The sequence below is a fragment of the Crocuta crocuta genome, unplaced genomic scaffold (assembly GCF_008692635.1).
Source record: "Crocuta crocuta isolate KB4526 unplaced genomic scaffold, BGI_CrCroc_1.0 scaffold27, whole genome shotgun sequence".
Taxonomy (NCBI): Eukaryota; Metazoa; Chordata; class Mammalia; order Carnivora; family Hyaenidae; genus Crocuta; species Crocuta crocuta.
This window is the reverse complement of record NW_027532250.1, coordinates 8,552,918-8,567,304: the sequence shown is the minus strand read 5'-3', so window position 1 is coordinate 8,567,304 and position 14,387 is coordinate 8,552,918. Positions and strand designations below refer to the sequence as shown.

The 14,387-nt window shown below is 57.1% G+C and overlaps 1 protein-coding gene across 1 annotated transcript in view; it reads right to left on the bottom strand.

Moving 5' to 3' along the window:
• Window positions 1-11,212: 11,212 nt before the first annotated feature.
• The window catches only part of PREX1 (phosphatidylinositol-3,4,5-trisphosphate dependent Rac exchange factor 1), a 181,688-nt gene continuing 178,513 nt past the window's right edge, over window positions 11,213-14,387 (bottom strand). The window contains exons 39-42 of the mRNA XM_077778338.1: window positions 13,840-14,012; window positions 12,549-12,651; window positions 12,185-12,311; window positions 11,213-11,499 (exon numbers count right to left, since the gene is read on the bottom strand). Of these exons, the coding sequence (XP_077634464.1) occupies window positions 11,213-11,499; window positions 12,185-12,311; window positions 12,549-12,651; window positions 13,840-14,012 (690 nt within the window). The remainder of the gene's footprint in view (window positions 11,500-12,184; window positions 12,312-12,548; window positions 12,652-13,839; window positions 14,013-14,387) is intronic.

Below are 14,387 nucleotides of genomic sequence, written 5' to 3'. Positions count from 1 at the left end.
GCCGGAGAAGGACCGCTCCGTTCACGAGGCCCCACGCGTGCCAGGCCTTATGCTCCTCTGTGTATAAAAAGATAACATCTCGGATGAATGTGCCCTTGGTGACTCTTCTCCATTTACCAAAGGCGCAAAGAGTAATACAGCTGCATTCCCTGCACCCTTACGATGCGCCCGGCATCTGCTAAGCACTTTAAGGTAAAGCCTCACAATCACCCTGGGAAGGAAGTGTTATTTATTCCCATTTGACAGAGGGGAACGCTGAGGCTCAGAGTGGCCACGCAGGTACGCAGGCCCCCACAGCCAGTAAATGGCAGAGCTGGCGTTTGAACCAAGGCCCGGCAGACTCCTGACTTGGGGCTCATGCTGACGTTCCCCCGGGGCACGGGTGGTGACCCCGAGGGCTGGCGCAGGATGCAGGGCGCAGGTGCGTCCTCCCCCCTGAGGGCGCCGGCTGGGGGGCCCTAGTGTCAGGGTTCAGGCTCTGCTCCTGCAGCTCCAGGTGGCCCGGCTGAGGGAGACCCCCAGGCAGAGGCTCTGGGTGGTCGGAGAAACCCCTCGCCCACTGGCCCCCAGCCCTGCGGGCCCAGCCTTCCTCTCCAGGCCTCTCTGTCTGATATGAGCCTCTTTAGAGTAAACCGCATTGATTCTGCCTAATTAGCTCCTCAAATGAAATCACCAGTTATTTTGGGAGCAGCATCCTCACAAATGAACGTCTCCCAGGAGCATTCAGGTGGAAAATGCAGATAAACACACCGCTTTGTAGAATAAATGGACGCAATTCGTCCCCAGGGGCCCGGGCTATCACAGGCCCTGGGCCTCACTTTCACAAAAGGCTTGAACCTTAGGCTTCTGGAGTTCTCTCCAGATGAGGCGCCTCGAGAGCAGAGGGGAAGCCCGGTCGGTCTCGGCGCCCAGCACAGACTTTTCCTCCGCTCACCCGTCTGGCCCCGGCCCCAGCCTCTGAGGGACACACTGCTGGGAGCCCCTGCTGCAGATGGGGAAACTGAGGCACGGGAAAATCAGTGTGAGCCCAGGAAGTCCAGCCACAGATCTCATGCACTTGATCACGAGGCCCCATCCTTTGTCTCCACCATCCCTCCATCCCCATCCTCAATCTAAGTGCGCCTGGAATTAGCATATTTCTTTCTTTCTTTATTTATTTTTTAGCATATTTCTTTAAAATCCATGCAAGTCTCATGTTCCGAACAGCACCCTGTAAAGTACTGGTCCACTTCAACAGGTCAGCCAGCCATGGTCTTCGTAACCCTGTCGTCTCCATTTTTTGGTGTCCTCCCCCCCCAAGGGGAAGCCTCCTGGGGCTCCCCTCTCTGACCGACCCTGCCCTCAGCGGAGGCGTCTTCCATTCCGCAAGCGGCTGGTGGGACTGAAGGCTGGGAGTGAGGACCTGGGACCGGGCGTCATGTACCCAAATCCCGGCTCCGGTGCCCCTTCACCACGTGACCCTGGGGGAACCCTTCACCCCTTCACCTCCTTCCTCTCTACAATGGGAGGGAGGCGAATACGGTGCCGCTCATGGGGCTGTCGTAGGAATCAATGAAGTGACATGTTCGTGTGAACAAGGTTACAGAGTCATGTGACCACTGGGCCCGGCACATAGTAGGTGTTCAATTAACACTACACATCATATGGACCCTTCAGTCCCAGATGGGCACGGGGATCCCTCCCATCTGTCAGTGTGGAGGCGGAGGCTAGATTTCCTGCCATGCCCATCAGGCAGGGTCAGGCCGGGTCAGACATTCTGGGCCTCCACCATCAAGCTGGACCTAGTTGACACAGAGGAGGGGTGTGTGGGTGAGGGTGCCGGAGTGTTCCTGGCCCCTTTCTATAGCCGAGTCTCCGCAGACAGGACCCAAGTCTGGGTTGGCTGCTGACACAGACACGGCGCCCCTCCCGGACCCTCCCCCAGGCAGTGGCGCCCAGCCCTCCCACCTCCCGCCAGGTCCCTGACAGCAGGTGGCGTGATGGACAGAGGGCGGCTCTGCCGCCCACACCCAAGCCCCGCCCCTCTCCTGAGGGGCTGTTCCCCAGCAGCCCGTAGCTCCAGGGTCCTTGAACGTTAGCCACACACCGTGGAAACAAGTCCCACCTGCCAGGGCCAGTCCCGTGTTCTTTTCCAAGGAGCTGCTTGAGCCAAGAGCCAGAGAGGACAGCGGCAAGTCTGTGTGGCCCCCGGGGGCCGCCCTTCTCCAGCCTGCTGGCCTGCAGGGTTCCTGTCCCCGGAACAGCTCCCCGCCTCCATGGTCATGGTGTCTGAAAAGCCCCCATTTGTCACCTCCACAGCTGTAGGGGGCGCTGGCGAAGCACAAATAGGTAACCAGGGGAGTGCCTCCCCGTCGCCCACTGGCTCCCGTGGCACTGTGAGGCACGTGTCCCTCAGCAGGAGCGGGGCCAGGGGATGGATAGGCTTTGATTGGAGAGAGGGTGAACGGGCAGGAAGGATCTGGAAAGATCTGGAGGCTGGGGCAGCCCTGCACCGGGAACCTGGGCCTGGAAAGTACTGGAAGAGAAAGAGCAGGGAAAACAGCAGGAGGACATGGCAGGGTCCCCGACAGGCTGGGCCCAGGCTGGCTAAGGCCCGCCCAGGAGGGGGCCGACCTGGGGGCCTGGACCTTCTGCTGAAGCTCCCAGAACTTCAGGACAGAAAGTCAGAAGACCCGAATGCTGCGTGCAGGGGAGGAGGGTGGGAGCTGGGAGGCCGGTGAGAACACCAGACTATTCTAGGCAAATGATGACGGTTTGGATCCGGCTGGCAGCAATAGATGTAGCGAGAAGTATCCAAATGGCCAATATCCAAAGCAGGAAGGAACGAGGCGTGGGCAGAAAAAAACGTTCCTCCTGAGCCCTCTCATTTCAGGGAGAAGAGATTCTCCCAGAATCCTCCGCGAGCAGGGCCCTTGCACCTCATTGGTCAGAAGTGGGTCAACATCTACCAATCACAGGCAAAGGGGTAGAATCCCGTGATTGGCTTACAGCCTCAAGAAGACCACCTTCATGATTTGTGGGGCCCAGTGCAGAATAAAAATTTAAGCCCCTCAGCCTAAAATTATTAAGAATTCCAAGACTGCCTCAGCAGGGCCTTTAGCCAATCATGGGACCCTTCCGAGCACTGTGTGACCTCAACGGGTCACACGCGCCCATGAAGGCAGCTCTGTCCTCGTGATTCACCCCCTGGGCTGAGCATGGGGCCACCCAGACAGACTGCAGGAGGGAGGGTGTGGACAGTGGGGAGAGACCCCAGTGTGGGCCATCAGAGAGGCCGCTGTCCCCACAGACTAGACAAATATAATTGTGTGTCATGGTAATACTACACATTTCATAAAACACAATAGGAAAAATGCAACATATTATAGAAATAAAATGTTACAAATACCACTTTCACTCTAGGGAGCTCTTCAGATTCTGTTTGAAAGTGCTCAGATGGGCAGGCCTGGTGGGCCTTCAGCTATAATTGCTCTGTTTTACAGATGAGAAAACTCTCCTTTGCCCAAAACTCGTTAGCGGCTTCCTGATGCTACACATGAACTCCAAAGCCTGTCAGTCACCTACGTGCCCTAGGCCCCGCCCACTCCAATATCACACCCTCCCTACCACTTTCTACCTCCGGGCCTTTGCACCTGCTGTTTCTGCTCCCTGGAATCAGTTATTCCAAGGTCTCTCCTCCTTGGGTTGCCACTCAATGGTCTGCCCCAGAGAGGCTTTCACTGACCATTTATCAAACCAGCCTGCACATCTGTCCCTGACCTCCCACCTGCTGGATTATTTTATTGGCATTTACAGCATCTGACATATTGCACATCTGTGTATTTATTGGCTTTTTTGTCTGTCTCTTCCAGCAGAAAATAAACTCCACAAGCACTCTGCGATGTGATTTTGGGCCTAGAACAGGGCCCGGCACCTAGTAGGGCCTTAATAAATATTTGATAAATGATGCCAGTGAGGGAACGGGTTACTGAGCAGACCTCGAATCACATCTGGGCTCCTGCAGACATCTTGTGTGCCAGAATGCCGGCTGAGGGCACATTCTGGACAGGATGGCTTTGCATCACCAGCTGTGCCTTCCTGCCACCTCAGCCCCAGCACCCGGTGACTCAGGTCCAGCCTGATGGAAGAACATTCTCGTGGGGAGGCTCCGTCCTGCAGGGGATCCGAGGCCTGGGCGAAGCAGAAGGGCTCCAAAGGAAGGAGCGCGGGACCAGAACTCTCACACCCAAGGAAGGAATAAAGACATAATTGTGGACTTTCCAAAACCTGAAGATTAAATTAGCACAAATACCTCTCGAGGGAGTGGCTGTATCTTGATCCAAATCCTCCCTGCCCCGGCCACTCATTCACTGATTTGTCCGGTCAGAGTCAACAAGTACTGATTGAGCACGTACGGTGCTACTACTTCCTGCTGTGCTAGGAAGTGGGGATACAGTCGTGAGCAAGGCAGGCCCGGCCCTCACGGAAACTGCAGTCTGTTTGGAGTAGACCAACTATGTGTGAGTTACGAAGTGCTTAAGTAAACTGAATATGGAAGGACTGGGTCTTTGGCAGAAGGAAAGAGTATGCTCTGTTAGAGTCAATACGTGATGATATCTTTAGTCAATCAGGAGGGCCTCTCGGAGGCGGTGGCATTCCAACTGAGACCTGAGTAATGGGAAGGAGCCGGCCATGGGAGGGGCAGATGGTAAGATGGTTGCCGGCAGGAAAAAAACAGCAAGTACTAAGTTCCCGAGGTGGGAACAAGGAATGAGATGAGAGAGCCCGAGGAACGGAAAGGACGCCTTGGTGGCTGAAGGGCAGCGAACCAGAGAGGCAGGGGCTGGGAGAGACTGGAAAGGCCGGAGCCCCCTGGGCGCTGGCTGTCCTGCCCGCCCAGCAGGCCACAGAGGTGTTCACACAACAGGGTGGAGTCAGATCTGACTCCAAGTCTTCGTGACCTCAGGTCACTTAACACATTCAGCCTGTTTTCTCATCTGTAAAATGGGACTAAGAACTGTGTCTTCTCCCAGGCACCGTGAGAATCAGTGAGGATTAGGGATCGCAATCCTCGCTGGTGGGGATATGCTGTCCCCCCACCTCACCCCTCACTCCCTGATTCTGTCCACTAATGCCAACTAGCAGAGGCTGATTGCCCGCAAGAAATATTAGGAATTTACTGTGACAAGACCCCGATCGCTCAATTCTGCAGATAATGAGCACCGACAGCAAATACCGACCGAGCACTATACTAACATGCCCACTATGGCACCGGGCACATAGTAGGTGCTCAAGATGCAGCTGCTGGTGGTGTCTGTGGCGGGCACCTCCCTGCCAGACGGCCAGTGGGCTTCCTCTCCCTCCGCCCTGATGACAGGCACACCCCTGGGGACCCAGGAGGCTGCTGTCATTAAAAGGCCTTTCCCACCGCATCCCGGTGAACTGGAGTCACTAACAAATGAGGTGAACGAGAATCCGTGCCCTTGTGGAGCTCACCTGCAGTGCAGGAGGCAGAGGGTGAACGATCCTTTCTGTCAGGCGGTGGCAAACGCTAGGAGGGAAAATAAAACGGTGAGGGGAGACAGGGTAACAGCAAAGAGTGGAGGATGACGTGACATTTGAGCAGATGTGGGTAAAATGAGGGAGCAAAGCATGAGGCCGTCTGGGGGAAGAGAGCTCCAGGTCATGGGGACATGTGCAAAGGCCCCGAGGCAGCACCCACAGCATGAAGGCAGCAAAGCCCCCTTCTGATTTCCTATGACAGCCCGCGGGCCTTTCCTTAGTGAGGGGTCGTCTTCAGCCCTCCCCCTCCCCCAATCCCATGTCTGCCAGGTTCTGGGACCAAAGTCAGATTCTCCCATGGTGCACGTGGGCAGCGAGTCTGTGAAACCCAGTGGCCTCCATGTTTCCAACCTGCTACATGTAACGTTGCTGTGGCCCCAGAACCACATCAGAGATCAGTACTTCTGAGCTGTGTGACCGTGGGTAAGTCACTTAAAACTAACTGAGCCCATCTTCTCTGTAAAATGGAGCTCAGCAGCACTTACCTTGAAGGGCTGGTAAGAGGATTACAGCAGATGATGCCTTTACAAAAGCCGCCCCGCCAAGCGTCCAATAGGTACTAAGCACTGAGTGCTGAACGCTGCTATTAATCCGTCAGAGGAGTCCGGGGAAGGCCAGGCCGGTCAGAGGACAAACCCTTTTTGAAGAATTGAGTTGTACACCCTCTTGTCGTAGATGGGGGGACTGAGACACAGAAAAGGACACCTTGGGTCTGTTGCCCTACAGCCCTCTCCTGACCCCTCCAGGAGATGTTACTAAGTGCCCAGAGAAGTCCATTTGGGCCAGGCCTTCTGACTCACCACCCCGCAAAGCCCCCAAACCCCGGAGCCTTACAACAGGANAGCCGATGGCCCACAGCGCCACCTGCTGGTCAGTGCTTCCAGACGGGTCCTCATTCCAGGCCGGGGTGGGGCGCACGTTAGTAATTGGCGCGTTCCTGGCCACAGCCCCCGTAAGCACCTCATTTTACAGTTGGCAAGGGCCTCTCGCATCCTTCTCATCCATCCAGTTGCAAGGGACGAAAGAAGGGAGAGAAGGAAACGTGCAAAAGAAAAATAAAAAAGAAAGAATATAGAGTCTGGCTCGCAGGCATATGTCGTGGGACAAAGAAAAAACAGAAAATATAGGAAAGAAAGAAAACGGGAGGGGAAAGGGACAAAAATAGTCAAGAAAGAGAAATAGAGAAAAATGGGAAAAGAGGGAAAAAGATAAAATATCCACACCAAGTCAAGCCTAACCCAGGCCAGAGGCCAGGGACCAGTGCCCATCATCAGACAGTCCCAGCTTGGGCCTCGAGGCTGCCTCTGTCCCAAATGTGGGCACCCAACAGCCAGCATTTGGGCTGAAAGCTGGTAGGCAGGACCTGCCCGGACAAGTGCCCAGGTAACCGAAACCTCCTATCACTATACAGTCTCTGGCGCCACCTGCTGGCAGGACGGAGCACCACAGCTATCCCCTGGAAGTTAAATTTGGGAACCCTGGAGAGAGTTGGCTCTCTCAACAACACAGCGTGGTGGGTAAAACCTGTCTGTTTCTCAGAGAAGGAAACTGAGGTTCCAAGAGAGGTGGTGGCCTCTCGGGAGATGGCACTCAGCAAGGACAGTACCCTTCCAGGTCCAGGGGGCGGGTGAGGGTGTCTGACTTCAAAGGTCTCAGCCCAGATCCTCACGGCCCTCGACAACCCAGCCCAGCCCCAGAACAAAGACAGGTGCAGAGTACGTGGTTACAGGCACGTGGTTCCCGGCTCGATAGTCATGATCCTTCCTTTATTTTAGCCATGGTTCACCGATGCCCAGCACTGGCCTGGACACTGGGCACACAGCAATATGGTTCCTGTACTCGGCGTGCTCTTACTGGTGGGCAAGGAGGATGGTAAACACACAAACCATTACATTTAGATAAAACTATAATATGGCCAACACACCCCATCCCACCTTTGGCTCCCTGAGTGGCCCCTGACACCATCCACACCAACGAGCGACATCTGAGCCATTTCCATCTGGCAGTTGGAAGAAACAGAGGCTCAGAGAGAGTCTGGAAATCCAGCCGGGAGGTTCAAGAGATTCATCAGCTGCAGGGTTTTGCCTGCCGCTTGATGCTGCACTGACCGGCCCAGCAACGCCAGTCACCAGGTCCCCCCTCAGCCACCATCACCACGGTGACCCCGGAGCTGAGGGTCTGGACAGCTAAGAGGCAGGCACTGGCCACGCCTGCCTGAGCAAGGCCTGCCCAGAGCCCAGGAGGTCAGGTAAAGGAATGTGCCGGGTTGGGGGGGGGGGGGGGGGGGGGAGGGAGACAAGAGTGCTGGCGCCTTGCCAGAAGGTAGTGGCCGTCCTCTGCCACAGCTGACACATCACAAGGCAGAAAGGTGGGCCAGTGGGACCAGAACTTCTGAATTTTCAAAAGAAACAAACAAAAAAAGTCAGAATTTGAAAGTAACATCTGTTGATTCTGGAGTGGCTAGTTCAAAATTATGAAAACACCTTGTCGGGGAAAACAAAACCGAAACCCATGCCTGTTTCCAAGTTTCAGTCCTCGGGCCACGAATTCGAGACCTCCCATAAAATGCACCCTTGCACTTCATGCTCCATTTTGTATTGTGAAAAAAAAGGTCTTCCTGAGACCAAAGCAGGTCCTGGGCTTTCCAGACAGTCCCCCCTGACAGCCCCGCCCCCCGCCCCAGTTTGCAAACAGAGCTGTGTGTCTGAGAGGCAGTGGGGCTTGCTTAAGGCCACAGAGACCTTACCTCTCAGGTCCAAACCACAGCTGCCCCTGCCTATCACTACCTGAGAATTCACTCTTCTCATTTCTGGTACGAAGGTGCAGAACAGGCAGAAATTGCTGCTTCCTATACAAACACCTGCCTGAAGGAAGGCATCAAATCCTCCTTGTTGACCCCAAATATAGACGGAGGTGACAGCTCTCCCCTCAAAGGGTTTTTCACTGGATCTAAACACTGGCCTCAAATAATTCCAAATAACCCGTCCATCACCGTGCCTAAAATCCTACCAGGACCCATTCTCAACTATTACAGAATGGAGTCTTTTGAAACCTGTAATTGAAGGACAGACCCAGTCTGGGCCTTGAGAGCATAAGCTCTGGAATGGGTTAGCTTGGAAGAAGACACCAAAAGAGAAGGCTCACGGGTCTGAAATGACAGAACCGGGTGCAGGCATCGTGGCTCAGGGGGTTCCCAAGGGCGGCGGGCTTCAAGAGGAGGGTACCCCAAGGGAGCCTTTCAAAGATGTCAGTGTTTTCCAAAGTGGGGGAAAGGAGGGAAGAAGGGAAGAGGGTAAGAAAGAGGAAGGAAGAAAGGAGGCAGGAAGGGAGGGAGAGGGAGGCAGGCACGGGACAAGCCTAGGGAAACGGGCCGGCCCAGGGAACGAGATTTCTCTGGCTGCGCAGACGGAGCCAGCAAGCTTCGTAAGGCAGGGCGGGCACAGGCGGGGGCGGAGCCAGTTCAGGGCCGGAGACCCAGACAGGTCCGTGCGCACGCGCAGAGTCGAGGGGGCGCTGGCGTCCACTCTGATTGGCCCGTTTGCGGCAGCCTGGATTCTGATTGGCTGCGAACCAGGCATGTGGTGAGTGGAACTCGGACCCCGGATCCGAGATCCCGGATCCCAGACCCCGGGGCCCAGACCCCAGATCCCAGACCCCGGGGCCCAGACCCCGGATCCGAGACCCCGGATCCCAGACCCCGGATCCGAGACCCCGGATCCCAGACCCCGGATCCGAGATCCTGGATCCCAGACCCCGGATCCCAGACCCCGGATCCGAGATCCCGGATCCCAGACCCCGGGGCCCGTGGAAGAGTGGGAACCCTGGCATGACACCCATAGGCAAGGAACGCCTGGGCCAGTTGCCACATTTTCCACCATCGCAGCAAAACGGGAGCTCCGAGTGGAAAACCAAGGTGAACGCAAGATAAAGACCGTTATTTCCCTGGCACGGCCGAGGCACAGACCCACCGTGCCGTCCGGAGTAGCCCTCACCGCTCTCCCCCTGCGAGAGAAACCCCATACTGCCCCCGTGTTAGAGGGGGAAACGGCTTCAGACGGTAACGTCCCTGTTGGGGGAGGGGGCGTCTCTGGCTCAAGGGCTCCGATGGTATCGATGGGAACCGTCCCCGGTACGTCTTCCAAAGCACGAGCTCATTCACCCGCGACGCTGGCCACACCCCGCCTTGCCCCTCACCACCAGAGTCGGCCCCAAAGGAACCCTCCACAGATCAGATCTTTGTATTATAAACTGACTTTTAATAATAATAGAAAAATCTATCATGACTTTAATGAGAAGATCTGTACATTTTAAAGTAAACCAGTGCACAACGCCCTTGCCCTCAGGGGCCCCTCTCCATTTCCCACCAGGGGCCTAAAGCCGGTCTTCGTTTGTATCCGTGCCACCTGTGTCCAGCAACAAGCCCACCTCTTGGCATCTCGGCCACGGTGGCGAGAGGGAGCGTGGCCCCTGGAGGCCCAGGGCGCCAAGAACTGGTGGGGCTTCAAGTCTCTGGGGCAGTGAGTGAGGCATACCTGATCTCAGCCACCACACAAGGCTGGAGTGACATCCCCTCCGTTCTGCCGCGGCTAGGGTGGCTCCCTGTTGGCACACAGGCGCCCGAGGGGACAGACTCCTGAGAGGAGCCCAGTGTGGGGCCCTGTGCCCAGGAGGTGGGCAGGGTGACTTCCTGTTTCTCTGGCTGGCTGAGAAGTCCCAAGTGCCCTGCTCTGAGCTAACATCAAGAAAATAAGTTACAGAAGCCACCACCCAGCGTTTCCCAGTGGCCCTCCTACCTGCAGGACAGACACCTGTGTGGGACGGCATGTAAGTGGGCGCTTCAACCCCCTCCCAGCCCCCAGCCCTGGTCCAACTGCCTCTCAAACCCTGGCAGCTGGGCACTAAAGGGAGCAGAGTAATTCAAGCTAATACTGACCGGCTGCTGGAGAACTGAGGTGGGGGGCGGGGGCGAAGGAATCCTAGTCAACACCTGTAAGTGATACCTTAAGACCCTAATATTAAAAAAAAAAAAAAAAGATGAAATACTGACAATTTTTTGAATTTTCAATAATTTAGTTTTTCTCTTTTTTAGTAGAAGTGGGAAAAGTCAACACTACCTTATGTTGGTCCCGTTAGACAATATACCCTTCTTTGAAATTTAAAATGTCAAATATATAATTACACAACCCAGGAAAAAAAAAAATCTCGACAACGCCAAGGACATAAAAACCCCAAAATAAACCATAGAGATTTCACGCCATATAAATAAAGTCGGAGCAAATCTCGCGCCCAGGACTGATGGCTCAGGGTCCAATGGCAGTGACGTGAGAAGCTGGTGTGGCTCCCGAGGACGCTCTTGGTGACAGGTGTTGTGCCCCGTCCCTCTGTCTTTCCTGGCAGAGGCCCGGCTTTCCCGAGTCCACCGAGCACGTTAGTACAGGGTTAGGGGCGAAGTGGCGGCTAAGGTGGGGGGGAGGAGGGGGAGACACGTGTGTCGCCTGGAATGTGGACTTGGAAGAAACCAGGGGTTTCAAAAGTGCAGGTTGAACCATCCTGAGGGAGCTGGGTGTGCAGGCCTCCAGCTACAGCGCCCGTGACGTCTCCCCCGTGTCCCGGGGACTCGTGGGCAGGAGCCCAGGTCCCGGCCGCGCCCGTCAGCGGGCTCCGTGGGTCCCTAGCACCCCTCGGGCTTCCGGCAGAAGCGTGGGGCGCCCGCCGGCCCAGGGCCGATCGGCCAGCTCATCCGAGAGCGTGGGTCACCGCTTGTCTGCACAGGAGGTGAAGGTTCAGGTTGACAGATCCCGGGGGCAGGAAGGAGCCTCGCGGCCAGCTCTGCAGGTGGCCGGCATGGCCCCCCGGGGCTCCCCAAAGTGCAGCTCTGGCGGATGCAGCCAAGCACCGGGCATCTGTGTCCACACTCAGAGGTCTCCGTCCACCGGCGGCTGGCAGAGGCGGTAGAGCCTGGCGGAGAGAGAGGGGGCTCAATGAGGGATGGCCGCGCAGGCCTTCTTTCTGGAACACAGAGTCCATGCCCAGGAAGTACAACTCAATAGAGGCGGGTGAGAAACCCCCTCGCTGCTCGTGCTTCCCCCCGGCTGTCTGGCCCCCTCTGGACCAGCAACGCATTTACAAATACAGACGCATATGCACACGCGTGTGTGGGTGTGAGGACACGGTGGGGGGTGTGCACTTCCCCACACTAGCGGCGGCAAACTAGACGCAGCCCTCTGCCCCCAGGTTTCCTCCGCGTCTGCACTGGCAGGATTCTGGGCTTCATCGCCAGGTAAGAAGGAGCCACTCGCGGGTCTCAAGCAGGAGAGACGGAGTCAGACCTGCTGTGAGAATGACGGCGGGGGACCGGACAAGAGGCCGCTGTGGTGACAGGCAGGATGGAGGCGAGGCGGCACATGGGGGGCAGGAGCTCGGCCCCTAGGCCTCCGCTGCCTGGGCAGAGTCCCAGCCCCGCCATTTACTAGCTATATGACCTCCAACAAGACACTTAACCTGTCTGTGCCTCAGTCTCCCCACCTGACAACTGTGGAGAATGCTTACAAGGTTGCTGTTTGGTAAAGAAACAACAGAGCCTGGAGTGGTATTTGTCACCCCCCAAAGTGCGTCCCCATAGATGAGAGGTGAAGCCCCCTACGAACACCATGGGGGGCTTCCTGCGGTGAGGCCAGGAGTTTCATGCCAAGCCCAGGTCCNCGCTGTGCGCCCTGGGGCATCGGATCCTTGACTCGGAGGTTTTTGGCCAGAATCTCCACCCTGGGACCCTGGGAAGGAAGAACCATGAGGGTTGGGACCTGCATCTGCACAGGGTGCAGGGAGGGAGGGTGCAGGTGGGGTGGGGTGGGGTGAGGAGTCACGGGAGGCCCCAGAAGCTGAAATCCAGGCCGCACTGGATGGGGAGAAGGTCCGGGTCTGGGGCCCTTCCTCCCACCTGGCTGAGAGCCCACCACGCCCTCAGCCCACAAGCCCCGGGGGAGCCCTGGTGGATGGAGCCGCCTCACCTGCTTCCGCATGATGTCTGTGGCCTGCATGATGCACTTGGGCAGCAGCCCGTGGCTCCGCGCCAAGATGGCCGCCTGCTCCAGGGAGACGCTCAGGGTGCTCCTGCAGGGGCGGGGCGGGGGACTGTGGCTGCCAGGCTGGCCTCACGCCCTGCCCTCTCCCCCGAGAACTGCCCCATGTGCCCCCAGGTAACTGCTGGCCTTGCTCCTTCCTCCTCAGGTGCCTTCTCCCTGAGAGGCCCCCCAGCCGCCCTGTGCCCCCGTCCCCCACCTGCCCATCCTTCCTCCTGACAGCCAGCACCCCGCACACAGCAGGCGCCTAACTGCTCTACCCCACGCACCCCTAAAACGTCAGCACCGGGCAGTTGCTTTTTGTTCTCTGACATTCCCAGTGGCCAGCTCGGAAGAGGTGCTTGGTACATAAATACTTGCTGAAGGAAACGAATGAGGCAATTCCCTTAATGCCTCCCAACTTGTGAACAGGACATATCTGTTCATCTCTCAGTCTGTTCTGAACAATTCGAGAACGTGGGCTCTGCAGCCAGACCTCTCAGATTCAAAGCTTAGCCATGTAATTATTCTGTGGCCTTTAGCAGGCAGGCGGCCTTCTCCAGGCCCGTCTCCTTCACCGTAAGNGGGGGGGGGGGTTGGGGAGGGGGGCTGCCCTGCCCCTGACACTAGACACCAACACTACCCTCCTCTCATCATTGTGACACGTTGTCAAGTGTCCCCCGGGGGCAAAATCGCCCTGGACCGAGAACCCCGGAAGAGGCCTGACCAAGCTGACTTGCTATAAAGAGGAAATGAGCTAACCCATTAACAACGGTGCTGCCTAGTACACAGTGAGCACTCTCAACAAGCATTTATTGAGCACCTGCTTTGTGCCAGATGCTCTCCGTGCTGGGGGATGGCAGAGAAGTGGAAGGAGTCCCCGCCCTCACAGAGCTGGCCGACACTNGTGTGGTGTTAAATCGGGAGGTCCGGAAGGCTTCTCGGAGAAGGTGACTTCTACCCGTGGGGACAAGCAGCGGGGACAGAGGGCACAAAGTGGGACAGTGGGACACAGAGGCCAGTTCTGCCCCAGTGAAGGGGAGCGAGTTGATGCTGAGCGGGGGGGTCAGGCGGAACCACACGGCACAGCTCCTGACTCACACAAGGCACAGGCAAGCAGAGGCTCCTGCGGCCCCCTCCTAGGACCCCCTCCAGTCCCACTGCCCAAACTGAGGCCCAGAGCCCCGCCTCCTTGTTCCCAAGCCCGCCCCCTCCCACCCCTCTGGGCCCTGCAGCTCACCTCTGCATGCCCGTGCCACACATGGCGATCTGGCAAGCGCCCAGGCGGTAGCAGAGCTCCGAGGAGATGGGGATGAGGCCGGCGCCCAGGCTCCCGCTGGCACCGGGTTTGGGGTGGACGAGGGACTTCATGAGGCGGCAGAGTTCGTCCAGGGCGTTGATGGGGCGTATCAGCTGCGAGGCGCACACACAGACCTCAGGGCATTGAGAGGAGGCCCCCACCCGCCCTCCTCCCCATCGTCTCCCTCCCTCTGGCTTTGTTACTATAGCTGTACTCCCGGCTCACCACTCCGGGGGTTACATGGTTAACCTTCCTAACCCCGGCTCAAGGACCATCTGTGGCTCCCCAGTGCCTGCAAGCTGGCATTCAGTGTTTACTCTGTATTTCCAGCCTAACCTTCCAACCTAATTCTTTCCAGCTGCCCCCGTGTACCCCCAGCTAAGCCAGAAAGAAGTGCCCTCTCCTGGCCTCTCCGGACAGAACCTTCCTGGGAAAGGCCCTCCTTCTGCCCCCAGCTTTCCTCAATCACCTGTGCAGGCACAAAATGA